We start from the raw sequence: 27,267 nt of genomic DNA on the forward strand, positions 1-27,267 counted from the left end.
TTATCATTCATAACTCAGTTTAAATCTATTGTATTTCTCTGTAACTTTTCCAAACACCTTCACTTTTGTCCTATTCCCAAGCTGGCAGCCCTCATTCCTTTTCTCCTCTAGCAAAAGGCATTCCGTTCTTTCTCATTGAGTTTCCCATGACCCTATTAGAGCTGCAGTCATTGCATTGTTGTCATTTGTCTGTATATCGATGTCTTCCACTTTGAACTCCATGAAATCAGGGAACAGGTCTGTTTGTTTTGTTTTTTAAATTTATCAAAAGAGCTACATTTTTTTTTTTCAGTCATCTTCCTTTTGTCTTCCTCCCATTACAACTGCCCTGGTGCTGTTTTAAACACTATTCCAAGGAGTTTAGTTTTCCTTATGGGATTGGATGATTGGGAACATTTAAATTTCAGCTATGACCAGAAGAGGCAATGAAGAGATACATAATTGTTAAAGGATCTTCTGCTAAAGGTTGGTTCCACGCTTTTCAAAATGACACAGAAGCTGCTATTTGTTTTTACAAAATATGCCCTGGCACTTAGAGAACTGTTGGGGGATGATTATTCGCTCTTCAGGATGAAGATCTTGCCAAGAGGTTGTATCCAGGTCCCTGCTAGTATTACCTACTGTTCCAGAAACCCAGGAAGTGTCTTGGGCTACAGCTAAATGTCATTAATTTTAGGTGCTACAAATTCATTGTTAGTGATGAATTTAGGTTCACGTTCACCTTTGTTTAGCAATTGTTTCCCTGTGCTACATTTTGGATGAATATTTAAAATACTTAAGATAATAATTTGCCTTTGAGCACCTTGGAACATTTCATAGTCATTTACATTTGATGAAAGTGATTTTAACACATTATCTTCTTTACTCACTACAACATCACCTCAGGATGAACTCTGGCTAAGCCAGAATTAAGTGGGCAATTGAGAATAATAAATTCTGTAATTCAGACCTTTACTACATTATTTTTTTAGTAGTTGGGATCAAGTGAGGAGTAGAAAAAGTGCATGCAACACAAAAGTCACTTAAAAAATAATTGTGGATTAAATAAACTAAGGGCTTATTTTTTTCTTTTGCAAGATGGATGAAGAGAAATTCATTTTTCTAGCATGGTCTCCTGAGTATGTATATGTATATATATTTGTTGTTGTTGTTTAAAGATTTTTTTTTTTAATTGAAAGGGGGAGGGGCAAAGGGAGAGAGAGAGAGAATCCCAAGTAGACTCCACACTCAGCATGGAGCCAAGCGGGGCTTGATCTCACAACCCTGAGATCATGACCTGAGTTGAAATCAAAAGTCAGTGGCTTAACTGACTAAGCCACCCAGGAGCCCCTTCTGAGTGTATATTTTTAAGCCCTTCTTGAAGTTGACTACTTAGCTCTTTCACCTTTGACTCCAAGGGTCTTGGCTCCTATTTTGTTCCTGTTACTACTTTTGGCCACATCCTCAGCTGTCACCCAGGATGCTCTTAGGTCTTAAAGGATGTCCCCTTGTGCCCCACTTCATTCAATTAACCCAAGTAGAGCTTACAAGGGCCAAGGACTCTTCTGGGTGCACTAGGAATTTAACAGCAAACAAAGCAGACCAAAAAAAAAAAAAAAAAATCACTGCTTGAATGGAACATACATGGAGCATACATCACTATGCTAATGTATGTGTACAGACAATAAACATAATAAAGCATAACATATATAAAATGTTACAAGAGGGTAAGTGCTGTACAGAAAAATAAGACAGAGAAAGGGGATGGAGGGTGTTGTGTATACACTAATTACAGTTATCATGGCTACATTGTAAGAGAGTCCAGAACTAATTCTTCAATATAAATCATACTCACCTTAGAGAGTGATAGTATGGGTACAAATGATGGATGCCTTCAACAACTTTACAAGGTGCTTTTTTTTTTTTAATTCCAGTTCCCCTCTTTCTCCATATTCTTTCCTTTTCATTCTTGTTTCATCTTTTCTTCCCTTTTTCTTATTGTTGTTCAACTATCTTTAATGAGGCATTGGAATGGTGCACTAGAAAGAGCAGGTATACTAACTAGGACCTAAAGCCAGTTATCTCTATGAGCCTCAGCTTCCTCATCTATAAAGTGGGGATAATAAAACATTTTATAGTGTTGTGAGGATTAGAGATGAAGCATGTTTGCAAAACATCACAGTCTCTAACTGCAGGCCTCTTTAAATGGTGGCTGTTATTAAAAGCAATCTGCTCTTATACAAGTAAGTGAATAATGTGTGCTAGCCTCAAAGTAACTCTCTGGGAAGTTGAGAACAAGAGGAGACTAGGACCCAAGCCAGGAATGAATCTTGCAGCATCCTTAATTTTCTGACAAAGGGCTTTGCTAATATCCTATTGGAGATGGATAGGACATGTGCTCTGGATCCACTGTAACATAAATTTTCCCTCCAAAGCACTGATGTAGCTCTTATCAGCTAACTTTGTTATCTTTTAAAAATACGCATGATAACCCTGTTAACAATAATGCCCATAATAAGCATGCTATGGGTCAGGCAAGTTTGCGGAGAGAAAGTCACTTAACCTTTCCATCACCCTGTGTGGCAGGTCCCATCATCATCCCCAGTTAGAGCTGTAGATATTTGAGAGCTGCCCTCCAGGTGTGGGTATTTGAGGGTGGACTCAAGAGTGTGGGAGCCGCCGTGGTACCCGGTCAAAGGGACAAGCACACGAGGATACTCGGTCAGGAGGACTCCCTCTTTCAGAGGCCCCGAGCTGGGGTTCACACCTACTGATCTGAGAGGAAAAAAAAACCTTGCAGGAGTCAGGAAGACCCGTTAGTTCCTTTGGGGTTCCCGTGAGCGGCCTTGATAAGGGTGGCGTCCTCCTATCCTCCTGCCACTCTAAAGAACGTGGTTAGGAGGTAGGGGCGGTGGTAAACCCCACCGCACTTAGAAACTTCAGGAGAACTTCCCACCCGAAAAAACTTGTTAGACGCTCTGTTTCAGTTAAGATTTTACAAAGAGGGGCGGAGCTTCCTGAGGAGGTGGCGGGGGGTGGTGCATGAGGAACTCTGCGAGCCGTCTATTGGGTGGAACAAATGCCCGTCCCGCTTCCCTCCCTCCCCTTGTTTGGGTGGCCTCCCGGCAGGGCCGGCGGACGCGCAGAGCAGGCTGGCGGTGCCAAACTGGCAGGGGGCGTGACGAGGGAGGCGGGGAGGGGGCGTGTTGGGGCGGGACCCGGGCGCCGCGCACGTCACGGCCTGCGGCCCTGCCCCCAGGCCCTACGCGGCTTACTCCTCCTTCCCCTCCTAGACCTCCCGCTCGCTCAGTTCTCGCTCCACGTTCCACGCCGCGGCCTCGCTCCCCCGCGAGAGCTAGCTCTGCGGCAGCCGCTCGCACACGCCGCCCGCGTCTACCGCGCACAGCTCTCCTCACGCGCGCGCCTCGCTCACGGACGCACGTTCGTTTTCCCTTGCGCGCCCGGGTCTCGGCGGCGGCGGCGGCGGCGGGCGGACCGCGCGGGGCAGCTCCATAGCGGCCGCCGCGGGCTGGCGGGCTGGCCATGGAGGCTGATGGGGCCGGCGAGCAGATGAGACCGCTACTCACCCGGGTAACGAGCAGGGTGAGGGCGCCGCGGGCGGCGGGGCCCCTCGGCGGGGGGGGGGGGGGCGGCGCGGAACCAGGGAGACAAAGGCGGGGGCGCGGCGGGCGTCGCGGTCCGGCCACTTCGCCCCGGCCCCGGAGCCCCTCCGCCGCCCCGCAGCCGGCGCTCCTCGCCATCCCCTTTGTGTGGCCGCCCAGGGCGCCGGTGCGAGGGGGCGACGGCGGCGGCGCCCAGGAGGCCCGAGTGGGGGCAGCCGGCAGCGCGCCGCGGGCATCCTAGCCGCCTGCATCCTCGGCGTGGCTCCGGCGAGACCCCGGCACCCCCGTGGGACCATCCGTCCGCCCTTGACCCCGACCATCTCTTCCTTTCTCCCCTCAGCGCTCGTCTCCCTTATTCCCGGGTGGTCTCCCCAGCCCGGGTCTTCGTTCCGGTTGCCTTGGCGCTGGAGTTCAGATTAGCCCCTCCAAAACCCATCTTTTTTCTCCCTCCAAGCGCGGCTCCACCTGTTTCTAGCCTCAGGCAGTGGTGAAGAGTTGGGGTGAATCTTTTCCTTTCTTTCGCGTCTCCCTATCAGGTCCGCGAGGTGTGCTTTGTTCGGTGAGTTCTCCGGCCGCGTGGACGAGCTGCCTTCGCGGCCAAGGCTGCTTTTCGCTACTGACTCTGCCTGGTCCGCCTCCTCCTCTTTTGGCGAGAACGAGGGGAGTATCCTCCTGCCGCAGGCCAAGTAGAAAGAGGAAAGTGTCTTGAGCCCTCTGAGCTGCTCCTTCTTTCATCAGCCTAGCAAAATCCCGTATCCCGGTGGCTTTGGCTTCGGGATTCGAGGAGAGTGGGGTGGGCTTTTAGAAGGCCCACGTTCCCGTTTAGGATGCTGGACCGGCGGCCCATGCTCGAGAAACTGACTTCCTGCTTTCATGTAGAATGCATGTGTCCCCACAGTTGTGATTCTCTTCTCCCTTCGTAGTTCCTGACTCAAAGGGCATGGAAGTGTTCTAAATTTTCCGACTTCCAATTCTTACTCTGTGACCAGCAAAGGAGGCATGGTTGCAGTGAAAATTTTCCAGTCTTTCACAACTAACAGGAAAATTGCTTTTTGTGTGTTTTTATTCAAGAGTTTTCTTTAACCAGCTCCCCCCTCACCCCCTCACCCCCGGCCAATCTTTTTAAAGAGTTTTGTTAAGGCCCTGGAGAGTAGTCATTCATTATTACTTCAGTATGTTCACTTACAAATTCTCAAAACATGGAGGAAAACGGAGTCTCCAGACCGTGAAGTCATTTAGCAGTGGTTTTGGGGAAGATCAGGTCGCAGTGATGGTAGTGGAATACTGGAAACTCGTTCTGAGGAATCTTCAGTAATTCTTTGTGTGACATTTGAATAAGCTGCGTTTCGGAGGTTTTTTTTTTTAAGCACTTTCTCTGTTAATGTATATCAAATACAGTGTTGTCCTTAAATTTATTATTTGCAAATTTTCAATTCAGAGCAGTTAAAGAACATTCTAGTTTTCATAAAGCTGGATGGAAACTGTGTCTTCTCAAATATTGTCTACTTAGCTAGCAAAAGAAGCATGGTAATGCTATTGCCTTCCAGATCAGTGATTCATTCATTCATTGTAATAACACTTAGAACCTATTTTGTAGTATCCAGCAAGACAGAACCAGCTCTGCTTTAATAGAGCTTACATTCAAATGAATGACAAAGGAACTATCAAGCACTTATTAATGGCAAGGCGGAGGAACACTTCGGAAGCGTATACCTCCTAAACCTTTGGGAAGATAAGACTTGGCTACAGTAAACATGATGAATCAGTAGTAGAAATCAAATATAATAAGCTATCACAGCAGACAGTCTAAAAACAGAATGGGAGAACAGGAAAACTGTTGGTTTAAGTATTACAGAACACTGTAACTTAAAAACTGGGAGGAGAGGAAATGTTTGCATCGATAGTTACTTTTTCTCATCAGTTTTCCCCTGGAAAAGTCATAAAAATGGAAGATTATGATATTCATCAGTCATTTCTTCTTTAACAGGCAACTACTTGGCATAGCCAAAAAAGTAGAATAAAATTAATATTCATAAAATACTATCTTGGGTATGTGATTATGCAAAATTTTTGAATAAATTGGTGGCAGTTTATATTGCTCTGAAACAAGCCCATCTGTTCCATAATTTAGGCTCTGAGGTTTCTTCTGGTTCTAAAATTCCGTTCTTTTCATTGATCATGGTTTTGGGATAGGAGGAAAGTCATTTAAATTTTATAGAAATGCAACTTTGTTTGCTTTGCTACAAAAACTTATTGCAGGCCTCCCTTAGAATTGACTTGAACTATCAGTCTTATTTTTTGGTATTAAATATTCCTTTACTGTTTAGAAGGTTCCCAAGTTTTGGCAAGTGTTTATTCTTGTAAGCAGTACATTACTTAACACGGTTCTGTTACCACTGAAGTTTTTGGGCTGTTTCATGAATTTTGTTGTTTTACAATTTCATTCATTTTATGGGTATTAAATTATCTCCCAGGTGCCAGGCGCTGAGGATATGGGCACACAAGGTAGAGTCCTAATCTCATTGAGTTTATTTTGGCATGTGTAGTGAACACTGTGATAGTATTTGCATTCCTGCTAATTCCATTTGTGAGTGCCAGTTGAAACATTTTCCTGAGTCCATTAGAAATACTTTTTAAAAAGTAGTCATTCAGTAAATAAAAGATAGTAACAACCTAGTGTGAATTCAGTGGTGATTGGCAAGTAGAAGGTTTTTTGGTGGGTCTGTAAGTAAGCATACTCTCTGGGATCTGTGGTTAGGTATTGATAACTCTGGAGATAATATGTACCCAGGCATAGTATCAGAATTTTAGTTACCTTTTTGCCTTTAGTTGGTTTCTCTGCATCACAGTCCATAGAGTTGTAATAAAGGGAGAGACAGAAATCTCATCTGTCCAAATGAAACTGTAGGACAATTGAGTTGGATTGAAGAATTGTTTTATTTGATAATTGAGACTGAGAAGTACAGAGGTTTTCTTCTAAGAGAGCTTAGGGCATGAAAATTAGAATGTTTTGTGACACTAGTCTTCTGTTACTTGAGTAGGTTAAAATCGAAAGCCAAAGTAACCTGTTGTTAGAGGAACCTGGTTTATTTTAGTGGTATGTGGTATGCTAACCAATATATTTTAAAGCCTTAGTAGTTAAACTTGTCAACATCCTGTAATGGGTTGTTTTTCTTCCTCTTTCCTTCCCCTTCTTTCTTACTGTATTTTACCCACAAATATGCTCTTAAAGTGGATAGAATCTGCAGCTGACAAAATGGGCCATTTACATAAAAGGAGCATACAGATGATTCAGAGGGTTAGTGTTATAGACAGTGTGGCTTTTGATTTATATTATAGCTTCCTCTTGCTGACTATAGATTCTTCTATAGTTATCTGCTTTTTATGGATACAGTATTTCCAATTTTGCAATAAGCATGTATCAGTAATAAAGATCAGTGTTTATCTATGTAAAGGTGCAACAAGCTGCCTGGCTGCTTTTTTTTTAAAGATTTTATTTATTTATTTGAGAGAGAGAGAATGAGAGACAGAGAACATGAGAGGAAGGAGGGTCAGAGGGAGAAGCAGACTCCCTGCCGAGCTGGGAGCCCGATGCGGGACTCGATCCCGGGACTCCAGGATCATGACCTGAGCCGAAGGCAGTCGCTTAACCGACTGAGCCACCCAGGCGCCCCTGCCTGGCTGCTTTTAAGCCCAGTTTTGAACCAAGAGAATTTTTGGTTCCTGTACAAAGCAGGTACCTATCTCAGTATTTTAGCTTACAATGAAGTTTGCTTCTGTTTTTGTTTAGTAAATTACTTCATGTATTTTGTTGAGTAATATTCATTGAATTTTATAACTTGGGGAGGCTTTTAGGGTTATTTTAATTATGATGATAACAAACCATGAAGGGGTCTATGTTTGGCATGGTGTTAGGATAGTGTTTGGAATTTTGCTGTTAACAGTCTTCCTGAGGGCACAGGACTTAGCAGCCTGGAGTAGTGCTAGGTTTCCTAAATTAGCGACTCTTCACTTCATAGGCTAGACATTTTTAATGACTTCTGTAAGTTGAGAGTGGCCAAACACTTTTTTTTCTTCAGTGCTTGGTTTAGGAAGATAATGTGATCATGACATAAATATGCACTTTTATCGGGAGCTGATTTGCCAGTACAGAAAGGTTGTAGTTTGGCTTTTATACGCAGATTTTCATATTTACTCCAAAGAAGATATTTTTAAATATTTTAATTTTTATTAAGCCGTAGTTTGGATTTTAATAAGTCTAAACAGTTTTTGTTTCAACAATATCCAAGTGAAGCGTAAAGCATAATCTGCCTTTTCATAATGAAATAGAAAAGATACTTTAATATTTAAGTATTCTTTTTCTTTTGTAGAGAATATATAGATTAGTGTCATTGGTTTTTATTTTGTTTACATGTCGGACAGTATAGAATTGTCCTCTCTTTCTGGAGTTCAGGACTGTACTGCTTCTTTTTTGTCAGATTGCCTGATTTGGAGAAGCTGTTGAGTTATATGTCATCCCTGACTAGGAACTTGGGAATTGGATATACCTTTGAAAATGGATTCACATGTGCAGCTTGCCTGTACTTTATATTATAGAATGGACTGTGGACTGGTTTCTCAGAAGAGCATGAGAAAGGAAAACATGATACTTATAATCTCTTTTTCTCATAATTTGCCATAGCATATAATTAACACTTGGTGCTTTTATGCTTGGTGCATGTTCTTTTATATACAGATTGTTTTCAGCTTGATACCATTCTTTATTCTGGAAAATACTGCAGATACTTACACAGATCTTACCTTAGAAATTGATGTTTTCAACAAAGATAGGAATAGAGCAAATTTATATGTAGTAGACTCGCTTCCCATCGAGTTCCATGGTAGTATTTGGAGAGGTTTTCATTAAGAAAAAAAAGTTCTCTTAAGAAACAAATTTTTGAGCGGTGCCTGGGTGGTTCAGTCAGTTAAGCATCCGACTCTGATTTCAGCTCAGGTCATGATCTCAGGGTTGTGAGATCAAGCCCCCCTATCTGGTTCCATGCTGGGTGTGGAAACTGCTTAAGAGTCTTTCTTTCCCTCAAAAAAAAAAAAAAAAAGAAAGAAGGAAACAAATTTTTTAAAAAAAGATTTATTTGAGAGAGTGTGCACACATGGAACGGGCAGGGGGGAGGGGTGGAGGGAGAAGCAGACTCCCCACTGAGTGGGGAACGCCTCTTGGGCTCCATCCCTGGACCCTGGGATCATGACCTGAGCCAAAGGCTGTCGCTGAACGGACTGAGCCACCCAGGCACCCCAACAAATTTTTGATAAGAATTTAAATTAGAAATTTCCATTCTATTATAGTTTGGTTACTGGGATGTTGTGGTGATCTAGAAAAACATCTTTTCTTTTTTACAATTGTAGCACTTTTTAATATTTGCCATGGGTGGGTGGGGTTTGGGGGGGAAGGGTCAGGGAATGGAGGGAAGAAGGGTATTACTGGACTGTGTTTGTCTGAATTACAACAGATGCCCCTTGTAGGCAGATTCAGACTTTAGCACCAGGCTCCATGAGAGGAGCCTGGTCTGCGCTTCAGTCCCCACCGGCCCTCTCTGAATGCCCTTCTACCTTTCTGTAGGGTACCAATCCCAAATCGGATGTGGTAGCCCCACATTTGTCACGTTTTCAATTTAATACTTCTGTCCTAATCATTTTGCCTACTGGACTATCATCATGCTTGGGGATTCTTTGCTCTCCATTTTAAATTCCCAGAATTTTTTTTTCTCCTCTGGGCATTCACATTGTCAGTTCAGATCTGCAACAGAATTATATTTCTGGTAGATATTGCTGTCTAATGTGAAATGTATTGCATTCTGAAAATCCTGGATGTTAAACTCGTATTGTACAAAATGAATTAAAGACCAACTTTTTTAATCCTGTAAGAATCTAATTTATTTATTTAAAATGAGAGACATCTGTAAAAATCAGACTACAACCCCTTGTGGCAGTTCCCACAATTATTTAGTAGAATTTACTTTGCTTGGTACCATTAATTGTTAAACATGATCCCTTTGAGTGTGCCTTGTTTGCTTTGCACCAAGGTACACTGCATGGTGAATTCTCTTGTGTTTTTTCATTAGCTCTGGGTTCTGTCCTAACATTTGGAGTATTAATGGTGCCACAGATAACATAGCACTTCTATTCAAAGTTGCTTCCAAAATAGATAAGACCATGGGGACTGTGGTCCATGAATCCCCAGAAACTGAAAAATTTTATGCTTGTATCCATTCTTTCTGGGAGAGGGTCAAATAGCTTTACATTCAGATCTCAAAGGGGTTTATAATCCAAAAAGTAGTGAAGGAATGCCTAGTCTGAAAATTAGCTCAGCTGGCTTTCTTAGACGTTCATAGAAGTCTTATATTTTGCTTAAATAGATGACAGTAATGATTATATTATAACCCCGGTATCTGCTAAAGTTTGTTTTGGGGAATAGTTCGTCTATAGCAGGTTTTGCCAATTAAGTTTGGGAAATGTCACACACTATACTTTTCAGAGATTCATAATGCATAATGGTGTATTAAAGGCGCTGAGAAATCCTTTAATAAATACATTAAACTTTGATGGGGAGAGAATATAGTCGTGTGAAATGGAAATTTCTGATGGTTCTTACAAAATATGAACAGTAGGTCACTAATCTCCCCTAATACAGGTCTAAGAAAGCAAATCCTGTGATAGTGATAATTCACTTTGTTACAGTAGCAGGAGAGATTTGAAAAGTATCACTTAGGAAGACGCTTTGGAAGCAACCTGATAAGGTCTGGTTGAATAAATTATGGTATAGCCACAGAGTGAGGTACTACTATAAAAAAAGAGTAAGATCTCTTTGTGCTGATGTGGACAGATCTCTAGGATAAATTGATTAAAAAAGGCAAAGTGAGTGACAGGGCACTCTACAGTGCCTTTTCTTTAAGGGGATAATAAGAATGTATGCTTGTATTTACTAGTATTTTTATAAATACACGAGAAAGGAAAACGAAAAACCAACAAAAACTGGTTGCCATGAAAGGTATGAGGGAACAGGAATTGAGGCAGGAGTGGGAGCAAAACTTTAATACATACCTTTCTATGTAGTTTTGGTTTTTGAACTGTGCAAACACAGTATCTATTCAGTAATATAGAAGGGATGGTTTTTTATATTACTTTATGTCATGGGTTAACATCTAGCTATTTCATGAGTGACTTGGTATAATTTTATATGATATCGGCTGCTTAATTTTTCATGTTAAAGAGGCACCATATGAATGGCAGAGTTGTTAATACATGCCTGTCAGTAAAAGCACATACTACATGCCTAGCTCTGTTACTGAATCCTTTGGCAGCTTTGAGTTTGCGTGGTATTGATCCTCCTCTCACTTTCAACTCCTCTCTCTCCAGGGATTTAGATTGTGGAGGAGTAGGTAGAAGGCATGATGTGGGAAGAAACTGAAGGTGCCTTAGGCATAGGAAAGAACTGCTTGGTTATACATATTCTTAAACTTAGAATTTTCTTTCCATTTTTATACTTACCTTCAATTGAGGATCATAAGTGTTAAAAAAGAAATCATCCAGACTAATTACGATTAATTGTTGAGATTACAGCGGCACAGTTGGAGGGGCGCCACTCACACAGTTTTCCTGGTTTCGTTCTGGAAGGCACCGTTTACCTTGAGTGCGGTGTGACTGCTTTCCATAGAGCTGTGCAGTGTAGCAGTACTGTGGGAAGACAGCACTCTACCTATGGATTCTTCCTGTCGTCTGGACTCCATGTGAAATGTCAGTCCCTACATTTAAAACTAATTAAAAATATGAGAAATGATTTCTATTTAGCCGGTTTTTAGAAGCCAATAATTTGGAAAAGAGAATCATTTTCTTCTCTTGAAAGTATTTTCATATTTATATTTGAGTGCAAACCTCAGTGGTATTCTGAGCCTTCCCAGCACCCTCACATGGACTAATGAAACCTCTTCTAACGGGAGCGCTGGGTAAGGAGGAGGAATGCCATGATTCTCATATTGTTGTGAATTGCTAATGTAGGATTAATGATTTTGTCCTTTGCTCTGGGGCAAGTGAAGAACAGGTAACTAACTCTTTAGAGAAAGCTTTCTTTGAGGCATGCATTTTATTAGGTATCTTTTAGTCACTTATCCCTGTTACAGATGTGAACTCATAGGCAGAGAGATTTTCTGTAATTTCCCAGGCCATACAATTAGTAGGAGGCTAAGCTGAGATTTGAACTCATGGTTGTTGGCAAATCACTGCTGCTCCCTCTTTTTCCATTTCTCATTAGCCTAGAGTAGTCAGTGATCCCTGTTTGTCAGTACCATTTAACATTAATCACATTAGATAATTTTATGTGTATGGTACTTGAAAGCTCTATTTGTCTTAGATAATAAACTATTTTTATATTTAAAAGTTTTTATTACTATAACTTTTGTGAATTTGTTGCTGATATTATGGAAACTAAATATTTCAAAGAAATTTGCCTCTTTGTCTCCAGATTCAAGGAATTTAATACATTCTTCTGGATCACTTTTGATTCCTCAATTAGGTCTATTCTGGGGTTTAACACATAGAAAGCATTCCATGACTATTTGTTCAGTGAATGAATATTAGGATAATATCATGAACTCCTAAGATTTGAAGTTGAATATGGTTAATTATTTATAATCAATTAGTTAAGAAATCTTATCGCTTTTATCTGGGGTGTTATCATCAAGGAAAACACTCCTGCTTTGCTTGATGTAACTGCCAGTAGGAGAGAATATTTTTTGCCTTGGATCTATTGAGGGGAAATACTGAAGAAATAAACTTCGGATTGATCCCAGAGTAAGCGTACTTAATATTTTTTTAAACTGCGTTATGATTTCAAGCAAGTGAATCTTAAGTACATTAAAATGAAAATTTTTTGACTCTTAAGATACTTCACAAGTTCTAAATACATTAATGTTTGCTTTATGAAAATCTGCGAGTTTTAATGTATACAATTATAAAAGGACCAATGGCAAGAAAAGGGATCTCAAACCCCAGATATGATGTCAGCTGTTACATATATATTGGTTTGAAATTGTGCTATCTCTCTTAATTCATTAGGATTATTACTTACATAAAAAGTATATATTTTTTGTTCATTTGCTTTTAATTTTGTGATTTTGAGGCCCGTGGGCCCTCTTCCTTCCTGGACTCTGCCTCCCTAACTTCCAGGTCCATGCACCAGTGTTCGCATGGGTGCCATAATTGGCAGGTGCACTGACTCGGTAGAGCCCTTTCAGTAATATTCAGTATTTATCTTTGTTTTGCTTGTAATCGTTCCCAGATGACCTTATAATATGTTCAGGAGGAATTTCTTTATCCATTTTTGCACATACCATTAGCAGTATCCTCAGGATAAGGTTCTGTTGTGATCCTGTTTAACTCTGGGCAAGTTGGTCTCCCTTTTGTTAGGAATAAGGGATTCTTTCAGACTAAAAATATTTTGTCTTCCATTTTATTTTATTGAACTGTTTTTATTCAGTTAATAGGAAATTCACTAAACAACCACAAGGCCAAAACCTTATTTTCAGGACAAGGTAAAATTTGGAGTAGCCTAACCTTAGCCCCTGGTGTGACAAGTACGTACGTGCTTGGGGTTCACACACACTGGGTTCCCATACGTAATCTGCCACCAGGTGGCCTTGGGCAACTAACATCTTTGAATCTCATTTTTCTCATCTATAAAATTGAAATTATAATACTTACAGGGCTTCTTCAGGATCAGGGAAAAGATGATACTGTGCATAAAATGCTGAATATGCCTGTGGGAACATGTAATTAGTAACCAACCTGTATTCTTATGAAATATCTCATATAACAGAATTCTAAAAGAATTAGTCTACATATTGATTGAAAAGAAATAGATAGAAAATAGAGTCTTGACTATCCTCTGGCATTGAGATATTCTGGATAGCTCTGTGGGAAGGGGTTAGGTATTAGGAAAATCTCAGTCTTCTACCTGTATTTTTCCTTTACTCTCACATGACTGCCACGTTGACTTTCCTTTACTCTCACCACACTTCTGACAACAGCTGTGGGAGGGGGTGTTTCCTCTTACCAACAAGTTCTGTGACACGAGCTGGGTATCCTGCAATTTAACTCAATTCTGGCACTATCTACCTAGAGATAGCATCTGATCCCCAGGTTAAATACCCTGACTCACACAGCTGCTCCCTCAGATGCCAGTGGCCAGTCCAGGTTATCACGTGTCCTTCTGACTGACAGCTAGAAAGCGAGGTTCCCCTGTCCCTGCTTGGATTCGATTGATATGCTAGAGCAGCTCACAGACCTCAGAAAAACAGTTTATTTACTGTTTGCCAGTTTATTCTAAAAGGATATGATAAAGGACATAGATGAACATCCAGATGGATGAGATGCACAGGGCAAGGGGTTATGGAGCTTCCATCGATCTCTTAGAGTGCCACTCTCCCAGCACTTCCACCCACGTGGTGCGGCCACCTGGAGGCTCTCCAGGCCTTGTACTTGGGGAGTTTTATGGAAGCTTCATCGAGTTGGCATGACAGTCATTAACTCCATTTCCAGCCCCTCTCCCCTCTCCAGAGAATGGGGTTAGGGCTGAATTCCGAGCTTCTAAGCATGACCAGCCCCCATCCAGGAGCCACCAGGAGTCACCTCAGTAGAACAAGAGACCTTGCTGTCATCCAAGAAATGCCAAGGGATTTAAGAGTTCTCTGTCAGGAATCAGGGACAAAATGTTTAGAAGTTTAAAACAGATTATTTTCATATTTAACCATTTGACAAAACATTTAAAATGTAATATATGTCTTTCCTTTTAAAAATAGAGTACTGATTACTAGTATTAGACTGTTGTGGTCTTTTTAAATCTTCAATTATTTTCTTTTGACATTGGATTTCTTATGTGTTATGGATTTGTTATAGATAACAAATGAAATCATGTAGTTATTTAAACAGGGAAGGGGAGGAGAAGGGTTTTCTGTTATGTCACTCTGTGACACCAATTTTACCTCCTCGGATGGTCTTCTGATTCTTGGCTTGTTATAGATAGCTGAGATTGCTAAATAGCTTAATTCTGTTCTGATGAGATATTCCTGTATCGTCTTGTCACTGTTAGGCTTTCAGAATTCAGTCTGCAGGGTATTGCAGTATTAGGGAAGTTTAGCACACTGCTTGGCAGAGGAGGTTTAAGATGGTTCCTAATTGTTCTGCTAAGGCTCAATGACCAGAAATTTTATGAGTTTATAGTTTCATCTTAAATTTAATTATCATTTATATTATTTTTTCTGTAATCTGAAATAACAAGAATTACCATGTATTTAATTGGATAAAGTGAGGCTTCTGAATATATGTACACATACTTTCATTATGTATAAATGATTATATATTAATTTGAACCATTGAATCATTAAACAATTTAGAGATATTGAGGAATTTTTAGATTACTTGTAGCATTGAATTTTAATGGGTTATATTAGTTAACATTCTATTACAAAAATGACTTCTCAAAAGGTCATTATTGTAGGAATTTTAAGGAGGTCAAATAAAGACTTTATTGTCAGTTGCTTTTTTTTTTTTTTTGAGGTTGATGTTTTCTTCCATTTTTCAAGCTACTTCAAATCTGTTTTATTTTATTTTTAAATATTTGTTTATTTTAGAGAGAAAGAGCACAAGGTTGGGGGACTGGGGTGGGGTGAGGAGAGGAGGGAGAGGGAGAAGCAGGATCCCGGCTGAGCAGGAAGCCTGATGCGATGCCAGGCTTGATGCGGGTTTAAATCCCAGAACCCTGAGACCATGACCTGAGCTGAACGCAGATGCTTAACTGAGCTACCCAGTTGCCCCCAGATCTGTTTTAAAAACAATTTTGATAGATGTCAGATATAAATAAATGTAATTTTACTGATTAAAAATGTATTTTAATATAATTTCATAGCAGAGTATGGGCCCTTCCAGAATTAGAATTCATTTTGGAGACGTGATGAAAGGTAGAAGATAAGGTCATAAAGGGAGTGAGGGAAAGAAGTTTTTTTTTTTAACTTATTTTTCATTTTTTTCCATTTTTAAAATTTAAATTCAGTTAATTAACATATAATGTTTTATTGGTTTCAGAGGTAGAGGTCAGTGATTTATCAGTCTTATGTAATACCCAGTGGTCGTTACATCATGTGCTCTCCTTAATATCCATCACCCAGTTACCCCAATCCCCCTCCCATCCAGCAACCCTCAATTTGTTTCCTATGATTAAGAGTCTCTTAACGGTTTGTCTCCCTCTCTGGCTTCATCTTGTTTTACTTTTTCCTCTCTTCCCTTATGATCCTCTGTTTTGTTTCTTAAATTCCACGTATCAGTGAGATCATATGATAATTGTCTTATCTGACTTTTTTCGCTTAGCGTAATACCGTCTAGTTCTATCCAGTTGTTGCAAATGGCAAGATTTCATTTTTGTTGATGGCTGAGTAGTATTCCATTGTATTATATATATACCACATCTTCTTTAGCCATTATATCTATTGATGGTCATCTGGGCTCTTTCCACAGTTTGGCTATTGTGGACATTGCTGCTATAAACATTGGAGTGCAGGTGCCCCTTTGGATCACTACATTTGTATTCTTGGGGTAAATACCCAGTAGTGCAATTGCTGGGTCATATAGTAGCTCTATTTTAAACTTTTTGAGGAACCTCCATACTGTTTTCTGGAGTGGCTGCACCAGCTTGCATTCCCACCAACAGTGTAAGATGGTCCCCCTTTCTCTGAGGGAAAGAAGTTTTAGATTAAATTTCATTGTTTCAGATCACAGTTAAAAAATACAAATTGCATGTTTTACATAATTGCATTTATACTCAATTTTTATATGTTAATTTATTTTGCTATCATCTCCTAATTGGGTTAAAAAGGTTAAGTGGTGAATGTTGAGTGGATTGGCCATTAGGGATTGTTTTATACTTAGAGTGCTAGTGCTTCCTCAGTTATGGTTGTGAACTTCAAATAGGGGCAGTTTGCGATTCTAATTTTTGGCAGTGAATCTCAAGATTACTGAGGGTTGCTGCATCTTCCTGCCTCTACAAGAGGTAGAGGTATCTGATTAGAGAAAAATTTTTATAGAAAGCCCAAATGATATCATTTCAGCTTTATTTTTCAACCTGCCTCAAGAGAATGGCACATACATCATAATAAATGAGCATTGATAGACTAATTTTGGTTGGGCCTGTTGGTTAGTGGTTTTTTAGTGTTTAATGCCTTGAATTACTCCAGAGATAACAGCTTTTGCTATAGTTTGTTGTCTGTCATAAATGAAGTTGATCTTTGTGTTTTAGAGTGTAGGTCTAGGCCTTTAATCAGAACTTCACTCATGGTGTTGATTGTGATTTTACCCTTTTTCACTTTGTCCCCCATTATTCAAAATAGTTATGAAGCTAAAACCTTGACTAGCCTCTGCTTGTTCAACTTTTAAAGTAGGTATTGTTAAATAAAATTTAGGAAGGATTACCCCAAATGTTCATTCCCTGCATCTTCTCCTCACTGTTTTCCAGACTGTTGTGATTTATTAGTGATTTGCAAAAACAATTTATTGGGTTATCACAAGCATTAACAAAGTAAAGTAACAGTAGAAAATACCAAACAATACATTTGTGTGAATAATTGTTTTGTGAAGCTTTTGTTACATATACATACATAGATGTAAACAGATAACTGTGTATATTGTAGTCCCAGGGATTCCTGTTAAAAGACAATAGGAAATCCATTTCTATAAGGTTAACATTTGATTACATTCTTTTGGGAATTATATTTACATATATATACATACACATATAATGTTTTTTCATTTAAAATTTTAACAAATCCAAATATCTAGATTAAACACTATTATTTGATGTCTAAGTTAATGCTACATCAAAAGGTTTTATATTGGTGAATTTAACTTCTGGTTCCATGTATAATAAATGAGGTATAATGAGGAAGAAGAACTTCCAACAGATTTTCCTCTGTTCAATTTTAAACTCTCATCAGCTGTTTAAGCCTTTAGGATCGTGGGCAAAAAAACCCAGAACAAAACATATATATATGTGTATGGGATATGTAAATAAAAAGTTTAGTCCGTTTAGTCAGTCTGACCCACAAGTATCGGAGATATTGTAATATTTTTAAGGAGATGATCATTTGGAAAGGACTTACATGGAACACTCAAAATCTTACCCTTAATACCTGAGCAATTGAATCAGTTCTCTATTGCTGTACATTAGCTACTTTGAGATTTTATAAGAAGCAAGATGAGAAGCATGGACTGGTTAATGGTATTAAACTGTAATTCTTCTGTTTTATGTGTATGTAAATACATAGAGACGGTGTGAAAGAAGACAAGTATTTATTGTATAGGATAATCCTTATAGACTTAGGTTTTTTTTGAAGAAAGATCTGAAGGAGATTCAGGTTTTTTTTGAAGAGAGATCTGAAGGAGATTCCATTTGGTTCAGTAGTTTATTGATGTAGGAAAGAATGAGTCTGATTCTATTTGATAAGCTGTAATTTTTTTCTTAATCTCTACACCCAACATGGGGCTTTGAACTCACAACCCTGAGATCAAGAGTTGCATATGCTACCACCAACTGAGCCAGCCAGGTGCCCCTGATTAACTGTAATTTATCATTTATTTATTATATCATATCATTTTATATCATCATTTATTATAAATGCAGATTAAGTATTAGTGAGAAAAGCAAAGTATGTTCCTTATTCCATTTTTTGTATGTATTTATTGGAAGGTGATTTAATATTGAATATTATTAATATTGAATATTGAAATACATAAAAATTAATATTGAATATCTTGGAGGTGGAATTTAAGGGTAAATAGAAGATTATTAGTGTTTGAAATTTTTACCTAGAGCATGTATTATTTTTGTAATAAAAAATATATATTGTTTTAAGTAAACTGTACCCCCAATGTGGGGCTTGAATTCAGTGACCCCGAGGTCAAGAGTTGCATGCTCTACTGATTGAGCCAGCTAGGTGCCCCTATAATAAAAATATTTTAAAGTATCTGAAGTTACTCTCTTACAGCCACTTCTTACCTAGATTCATTATTCCTAAAAGAGTTAAATTATTTTGTAGGGATTGAACAATATGATCATTTTTTTCCACTGGATCATCATCTTAGCACCTTAGCAATGGCTTTAATTATTGACAGGTGTCTTGAGTTTTTAACTGTAAAGATGGTTGTAGTGAAAATTATTTTCATATAATTGAGATTTAGGCTCTTGATGAGTTTAAGTGTGTTTAGGCTTGGCTATCATCTTTTTTTTTTTTTTTTTAATTTATTTGACAGAGAGAGACACAGCGAGAGAGGGAACACAAGCAGCGGGAGTGGGAGAGGGAGAAGCAGGCTTCCTGCGGAGCAGGGAGCCCGATGCGGGGCTCGATCCCAGGACCCTGGGATCATGACCTGAGCCGAAGGCAGATGCTTAACGACTGAGCCACCCAGGTGCCCCAGGCTTGGCTATCATCTTATGAGAGGTCCTCTAAATTACTTAACGCCATTCTGGAACTGAGTTCCTTTACCAGGTTTTTAAGCCTCATCAGTGTTTGAGCTTTTGATGACTGTGAGAGAAGTCTTCAGTGGACCCAGTGTAGGAATATTTATCCTGTTTTACAGTATTGTAGATGTGAGCTGGTTAACACTATACTCCTATAATTCCTATTCTGTGAATCTTGAGGCTCCTCCAGTCACTTAACCTGCCTTCCATTTTTGTTTTTGTCTGTTGCCTGAATTTTCCTGTCCACTTTAGAATCCATGGCCCATATCTCCTGGCTTTGCCTTGTTGTTTGAGGACATTTATCATCATGTCTCTTGGTATTAAGTATTTCAGTAAATTCCTAATTCTGTCAGTTTAACTGTGTTGGAGATACGTAGAACAGCTGGAAAATTAAGTTACCCAGCTTTATAGATTGGTACCCCTATATGTTGGTGTTTCTTTCCCTCTGGTTCCTCATCAAACAGAAAATACTCCCTTGTCTAATTCTCTCCTAGTCTCTCCAGTGGGCACATCAAACATTCTTGCTCTCTTCAGAATGTATCCTCTCACCCCTCAATCTTAGCAAATATTGCTACTTTCTTCACAGAGGCACTGGAGGAAACCAGAAGGATCTTCATCCACTGCTATTTCTACTTGGATAGCTCAGCTGGAACTTGTGGTGTCTTATGTAGGAGTTATCAAATCTTTTCTTCCTGTGTTTCTTATCTCAGTGAATGGCACACTATCTATTTGGCTCAAATTTGAAAATGTGAGCATTGTTAGGACTTTTCTCTCCCTCTGCCCAAACCCCAAATCCAGTGGATTCAGCATCCTGACTATCTCTAATTGGTCTCCTTTCTTCATACTTCCTTTGATCTTCTTTTGCCTGGAATAATACAGTATCTTTCCAGTTGGCTTCCAGTGTTAAAAAGTTATTCAAGGATGCTTGCTAAAGAAGGTAAAGCAGCCTTTATTTAAGGGAGACCATCATGATATTAGTGTAGGGACCACTACAGTGGAGGAGAGGGATTGGACTCAGCTCTGACTCTAATGAGGACAAGAGGCATTTATACCCAGGAAGCAGGGATGGGGGTCAGTGGATGGAAAATTACTAAGAGGAAACAGCAGAGGTAAGAGGATTCTTGTTAGACCAACTTGGCAGAATCTGGAAGGCAGGACAGGGTGGTAAGGTATCTAAGGTGGCCAGACACCAAGGGTGAGGGATTTTCATTAACGATTTATCAGGATTCTCACTCAGACTGGATTCTGCAAGGACAGAGGGAAACCCCAGTTCTGCTTAGAGAAGCCTGATTAAAGTTCGGTCAAAGGAGAGAGTCTTTGTCACCAGTTTCTACACGGTTGCCTTGCTAGGGGGATCTTCGTACTAATGAATATACTCCCCTTTTTAAAGTCCATTGCTCTTAGGGTGAATCTAAAACTTACCTACGTACAAATATAGTGATCCAAAGGGGCACCTGCACTCCAATGTTTATAGCAGCAATGTCCACAATAGCCAAACTATGGAAAGAGCCCAGATATCCATCGACAGATGAATGGGTAAAGAAGATGTGGTGTGTGTGTGTTTGTGTTTTAAGTAAACTGTACTTATAGTGGAATACTACTGTACTACACACACAATGGAATACTACTCATCCATCAACAAAAATGAGATCTTGCCATTTGCAACGAAGTGGATGGAACTAGAGGGTATTATGCTAAGCGAAATAAGTCAATCAGAGAAAGACAATTATATGATCTCACTCATGTGGAATTTAAGAAACAAAACAGAGGATCATAGGGGAAGGGAGGGAAAAATAAGAGGAAACCAGAGAGGGAGACAAGCGATAAGAGACTCTTAATCATAGGAAACAAACTGAAGGTTGCTGGAGGGGAGGGGGTTAAGGGGATGGGGTAACTGGTTGATGGACATTAAGGAGGGCATGTGATGTAATGAGCACCGGGTATTATAGAAGACTGATGAATCACTGACCTCTACCTCTGAAACCAATAATACAGTATATGTTAATTGAATTTAAATTAAAAAAAGGGAAAGAAAAAAAAATAAAACTTATCTATGCCCTGAAAGGCTACCTGTTTTAATTAACAAAATTTTATGCAGTGTTCATTATTTAAACATGGTTTTGCTTTCTGAGTCCTACTTTATTTCTTATTTTAAGGTTGCTGTTTATTTTCCAAATGCACTAACCATTGCAACATGCACTTTATGTCTTCCAAAGATTTTATGATGTTTGTCATTTGTTGTAGTTTCTTCTTCCCTTTTTTTTTTATCTATGCCTTTTTCCCCTTCTCTACCTTTTTCTGTCTTAACTGCTCTTCCTCTTTTCTACATTTCAACCATAGTCAAATTTTTTTAATTATTTGAAACTACTAGACTTTCTCATCTCTGGGTCGGGGCATATGATATCCCTACTCCTTCCACAGTGCCTGGCACATAGTAGGCACTTGATAAATATTTGTTAGATGATTAAGTGAATAAGAACAAATGAAAGTATCCTGTAGTATAAGGATAGGTATAAAAATCTCTGAAATATATATAGATATCCAAATGATTTAGGTAGTGAAAAGATAGATTTAAAATCTTATATTCAAATGAAGCATTTCTTGATAATGCAAGGGCAACTTGGATATTTATCATAGTGCATACTATATTTTCAGTAAGATGCAAATTTGTATAAAATGAATGGAAAATCATTTGCATTGAACAGGCCTTGGGTATAAAAGTTGGTACTCAATTTCCTTAGATTCAGGTTTGAATACTATTTCCTGGCTACATTTATTGATTGCTTACTCTGTCTCCTAGAATTCATAAAGAGGTGACTCAAATGAGTATGAAACCGTTACCACAGTTGGAAAGGCAAGTGACAGTATGTGTCTTACCTATGCTGGGACCAGTTTTTTTGTTTTGTTTTTGTTTTTTGTTTTTACTTTTCAAAATATCCATGTTTTCAAATGAAAGCAAAAACAAAAAGAAAAAGCCATATGTGACTTGTATCAAACTTATCTAGCAAGGAATATTTCATTTTTACCACTAAGAATCTGTTTTATGTGTACAGAGTTAATAAAATTCTATGTAAAGAAAATTGTATCTCTGGGGCTCCTGGGTGGCTCAGTTGGTTAAGTGTGCAACTCTTGATTGTGGCTCAAGTTATGATCTCAGGGTTGTGAGATCGAGCCCCACGCTGGGCTCCAAACTGGGCATGGAGCCTGTTTTAAGATTTTCTCTCTTCCTCTTTCCCTCCCCACCCCCCATGTGTGCTCCCCCTCACCCTTTCTCTCTCTCTAAAAAAAAAAAAAAAAAAATTATATATCCAAGGACATTGAAATTAGTTGGGAAATGGTGATAAATATATAAAGAATAAATTCAATTTCACCTAAATATAAAATGTGAAATTAATATAGTATGAGCAGTAAAGATGATCATGTAGTAGGATGATACTAATACTTAATGTTACATTAAGTTACATTGTTTGTGCCAGGAACTTTTCTAAGCTCATTACCTTCATTATCTTGTTAAATTTTTATAATTTATCAGTTGTGATACTGTTATTGTCCAAATTCTACAGATGAGGACACTGAGATCCAGTGAGATTAGGTAATTTGCCCAATTTTGCATAGTAAATAGTAGAACTGGGATTTGAATTCAGGCAATCTGACTCTAGAATCTATACTCATTAAAGTAATGTTTTATCTTTAGCCAGAGTAAACTTGTTGACAGATTGCATTATGTATATGTGTGTGTGTGTATATATGTGTGTGTGTGTGTGTGTATAGATACATATATACATATAGGCACTATTTTCAGTAGTATTTAGTGTTAATTTTACACTAATGTAATTTATGGAGATAATTTACTGGATTAGGTCAGTAATTAGAAGCTGTTTTAATTAACAAAATTTTATGCAGTGTTCATTATTTAAACATGGTTTTGCTTTCTGAGTCCTACTTTATTTCTTATTTTAAGGTTGCTGTTTATTTTCCAAATGCACTAACCATTGCAACATGCACTTTATGTCTTCCAAAGATTTTATGATGTTTGTCATTTGTTGTAGTTTCTTCTTCCCTTTTTTTTTTAAAGATTTATTTATTATTTTAGAGAGAGAGAGAGAGAGAGAGCGCGCACATGTGAGCAGAGGGGAGGGGCAGAGGGAGAGGGGGAGAGAGAGAGAGAATCTCCAGCAGACTCCCGGCCAACCTTGGAGCCTGGAGCAGGGCTGGATCCTAAGATCCTGAGATCACAACCTGAGTGGAAACCAAGAGTCTGGACGATTACCCAACTGAGCCACCCAGGCACCCCTATAGTTTTCTTCTTTCTCTTTGTACTTGTCAGCTTATCCTTTAAAAAATTGCTTTACTGTCATGTTAGTGAATATTGGGAGAGAGAAGAGATAGACCCAAACCCAGTTTTTTGATCTGTCAAGTCCCTTGATGACCTCAAATAGTTTTTCTTTACTTCCCTGCCTTCTGTAAGCATAAAGTGAGTTACTCTTGGAAGGAACCTTTATTTTTAGTCCCATAAAAATTAGAGAACAAATATGGAAAATATTGGGAGAATGCAAAATAAAATGACCATAGTGTTTGCTTGAATTCAGTTGAAGTTGCTTAAAGTACTTAAAGTTAGATGATACGCTTTTGAACTTGATAATTGTCTGATGTATTAATTTTATTCAAATTTGGGCCATTTGAAAGATAAATATTGCTTGAATCTTTAAAAAAGATCTAGTATCAGAGAATTGCAACAACTGTTGTAATTGGTAAAGATCTGCCAGTTTATCTGCATAAAAATTAAATTTGGCAACATTTTAATCTTAATTTTTTAAACTATTGCTGTTTATAATGGAGCTTTTGCCTTGGTAAGTAAAAACAAATAGAATTGTTTTGAGTATTCCAGGCAGGGTCCTTTTGGTTGCCTGGGATCAGAAATCTATTTAAACTTGTTATAGTTAAAGAGATCTTTATTGTAAGTATATGGAGTTTTTGCTGGACCCAGGAAAAGCTGCACACATGCTTCAGAAAGAGGGAAAGGTGGCTTCCGAGTTCAGCTCTGTCTCATCTTCCTCTTCCTCATTTCCCACATGTGTCTGCTTTGTGAGGTGCTACTTGATGTCACTCCTAGCTTCCGCATGCCTCTGCTTCAGTCTCCCCTAATTTTTGCTATCAAGCTGATAGGCTCTAGTCTCAATCCTTCTAAGCAAGGTTAAGACTAAGAATTTTAATTTAGTAGATTAACCAAATAACTGCCTTGTGGTGAAATACATACCAGGGACAAGTTATGATGATTTTCTAGTATATTCAGTTGATCTGAAGGAGTTACTATGGAGGTGCTCTGTATTTCAAAAACCAGTTTGATATGTGAAGGTTTAGGCGAATAAGAAAGGCCTGAGGGGCTTCTTTTGCAGTATCTTAAAAGTATGGGTATGTAGGCGCCTGGGTGGCGGCTCAGTCCTGGGATTGAGCCCTGTATCGGGCTCCCCGCTCCGCGGGAAGCCTGTTCTCTCTGCCCCACTCCCCCTGCTTGTGTTCCCTTTCTCGCTGTGTTTCTCTCTGTCAATAAATAAATAAATAAATAAATAAATAAATAAATAAAATCTTAAAAAAAAAAGATATGTGTATGTAAAAATATTTTCATCCTGACTTTATTTACTTAAAAGTATTATATCAAAACTACAGTAGGAATACACTGAGAACAGATAGCTTTCAGTAAAACTTAATCTTAAATGCAAGTTCAAGATGCATTTCTGCCTGTAGTGTTCATTGCTAAATGCAGCTTTTACAAAAGGATGAGGGCTTTACTATGTGGGCGTTCATGATGACTTTTGAGGAAGAATCTGGTAGATTTTGTTGGTTTGCTTTATAGGATCTTAAAGAAATAAGTAGTAGCTCCCAGTGGAGCTAAAGCAGTGATTCCTCAATGGGTTTGTGTGTTGGGGTGTGTTTTTGCCTCTTAAGGGACATTTGGCATTCCTGGAGACATTTTTGTTTGTCACATCTGGGGAGAGGGCATTTCTATGTTACGGTGTCTAGTAAGTAGAGGCCAGATATGCTACTGAACATTCTGCAATGTATGGGACCTCCCCCTACGTAACAAAGAAGTGTCCAGCCCCAAATATCAGTGGTGCCCAAGGATATGTAGAATCTGTTATATAGAATCAAGGATCATAGAGCAAACAGGTTAAAAGGTTCAAAAGAGAGAAGATTTTGGAGTTAGAGAAGTTACCCTGCACTGGTTTTGAATGCTTGCGGGGGGAGTGAGAGAGGAGGTCATTTCTACTGGAAGCCTGTGTTTAAATATATCTGAGTTCACTATATTAATCTATATTTTAACTTTGGTAATTTTCCTATATTTAAACCAGTTTTAGTTATATTTTAATTCTGACCAATCAGAATATTTTTTGATTTCTTAGATACATTTTCCTAACTAACAGTAGTCCAAATGAGACCTACAAGAATGAAAAATTCTTTGTAATTAACATTTAGGAGTATTACAACTAAATATTTTCTCAGTGCAGATATAAATTGAACCATATCTCCTTTGTCCCTAGCATTTAAATGTGAAGTATTAATCTTAAGAAAAAGATACTTTCCCTAGAAGAGTTGCTACTTTTTATGATGATGTATTTTTTTCTGGAAAGCTTTTTTTCTTTTTTCTTTTTTTAAGATTTATTTAAGTAATCTCAACACCCAGCATGGGGCTTGAACTCATGACCCCAAGATCCTGAGTCACATGCTACACCAACTGGGCCAGCCAGGCAGCCCTGGAAAGTTTTTACCTTATAGGAAACTGTATTTGTGAACTGGATTCTTCAACTGTTTAATTCTCATGAAGTTATAGATATACCCCAAAATATGTTTAAAAACAAAACTCCTGAAATGCTGTAGGTATTTGAAATAATTTTTTTTTTTAAAGATTTTATTTATTTATTTGAGAGAGAGAATGAGAGAGAGAGAGCACATGAGAGGGGGGAGGGTCAGAGGGAGAAGCAGGCTCCCCACTGAGCAGGGAGCCCGATGCGGGACTCGATCCAGGGACTCCAGGATCATGACCTGAGCCGAAGGCAGTCGCTCAACCAACTGAGCCACCCAGGCGCCCGTAATAATTTTTAAAAAATGATTGTAAATCTGTTTCACTGTAACCCATTGATTATTCGGTGGTACATATAAAATGCCCATATGAAAAATATAGCTCTATTATTTCTTAAATATTCTAATATATAAATGGAATATTTACTCAGTAGTTCTTTACCTTCTGATCTGAATGAAATTAATGTTCAGATTTCTTAAAGCAGCTCCAAGGGAAGTTTTTTAAACCCAGAATTTCCTGCGTAGAACATGAATTTAGAGTGGTTCTCTCCATTATCATTAGACATTCCGCATGTCTAATGATCGCCACCAGATGGCGATCTTATATGTTGATGAAGATTGATACTTGGTGAAAACTGAATTGGTTGCCCAAATTAAGCAAGGTGAACTCAGCAATGATATTTAGCAATGGTGAAAGGTGTGGAATGGTTATGCATCTCTCTGAAACATGAGACCTGTTTTTGTCTTACGGGTTTTTTTTCTTTTCTTGGCTCTTTGCTTCAAATTTTTCTGTGGAAACCAAAGTAAAATAATATCCCCATAAATTTATTATAATATTGATGCTGATTTATTGTGTTAAAGTTTTTGCTTTTGATGATGGTTATTTTGTGGCTGTTACCAAATTTCTAAAAGATTTAAAGTAGTATTTTAAAATAATTAGGTTTTTGTGACTGAGTACTTTATATTTTACTTACAATTCCCTAAATTAGGCATATAGGCAATTAAAATTATATGTAGAACAAATAAAATGATATGTAGTTGAACTTAGGGTAAGATATATGGCCTAGTGGAAAGAGCATAGGCTTTGAAATCAGATGGCTCTGGATGGGAAAATGATTAGCTATGTTACCTTACAGAGTTCTTGTGAGAATTAAAAATAAGGTTTGTAAGTGGCCCCCTGAAAAGTGCATGGTCCCTGGAGGCAAATGGGCATGATTTATTAGCTTCCCTAAGTGTGAACTGTGGGACTTTGGGAAAATTACTTAACCCTTTAGAGCCTAAGTTTCTTATATATATTTGGGGTAGTAATAC

At 38.7% G+C, this 27,267-nt stretch overlaps 1 protein-coding gene across 6 annotated transcripts in view; it reads left to right on the forward strand.

The window, feature by feature from the left end:
* The first annotated feature begins 3,269 nt into the window (after positions 1–3,269).
* SLC4A7 (solute carrier family 4 member 7) overlaps positions 3,270–27,267 on the forward strand; it is a 107,664-nt gene continuing 83,666 nt past the window's right edge. For 3 of the 6 annotated variants that reach the window (XM_081825570.1, XM_081825574.1, XM_081825573.1), the window contains exon 1: positions 3,273–3,582. In XM_081825570.1, the coding sequence (XP_081681696.1) occupies positions 3,523–3,582 (60 nt within the window). In that variant the 5' untranslated portion in view covers positions 3,273–3,522. Of the gene's footprint in view, positions 3,583–27,267 lie in introns of all 6 variants that reach the window. The other 3 variants (XM_081825577.1, XM_081825576.1, XM_081825572.1) reach the window with 3 other exon arrangements.

Source organism: Leptonychotes weddellii, chromosome 1, assembly GCF_054177405.1.
Source record: "Leptonychotes weddellii isolate Sample4059 chromosome 1, ASM5417740v2, whole genome shotgun sequence".
NCBI classification, from domain to species: domain Eukaryota; kingdom Metazoa; phylum Chordata; class Mammalia; order Carnivora; family Phocidae; genus Leptonychotes; species Leptonychotes weddellii.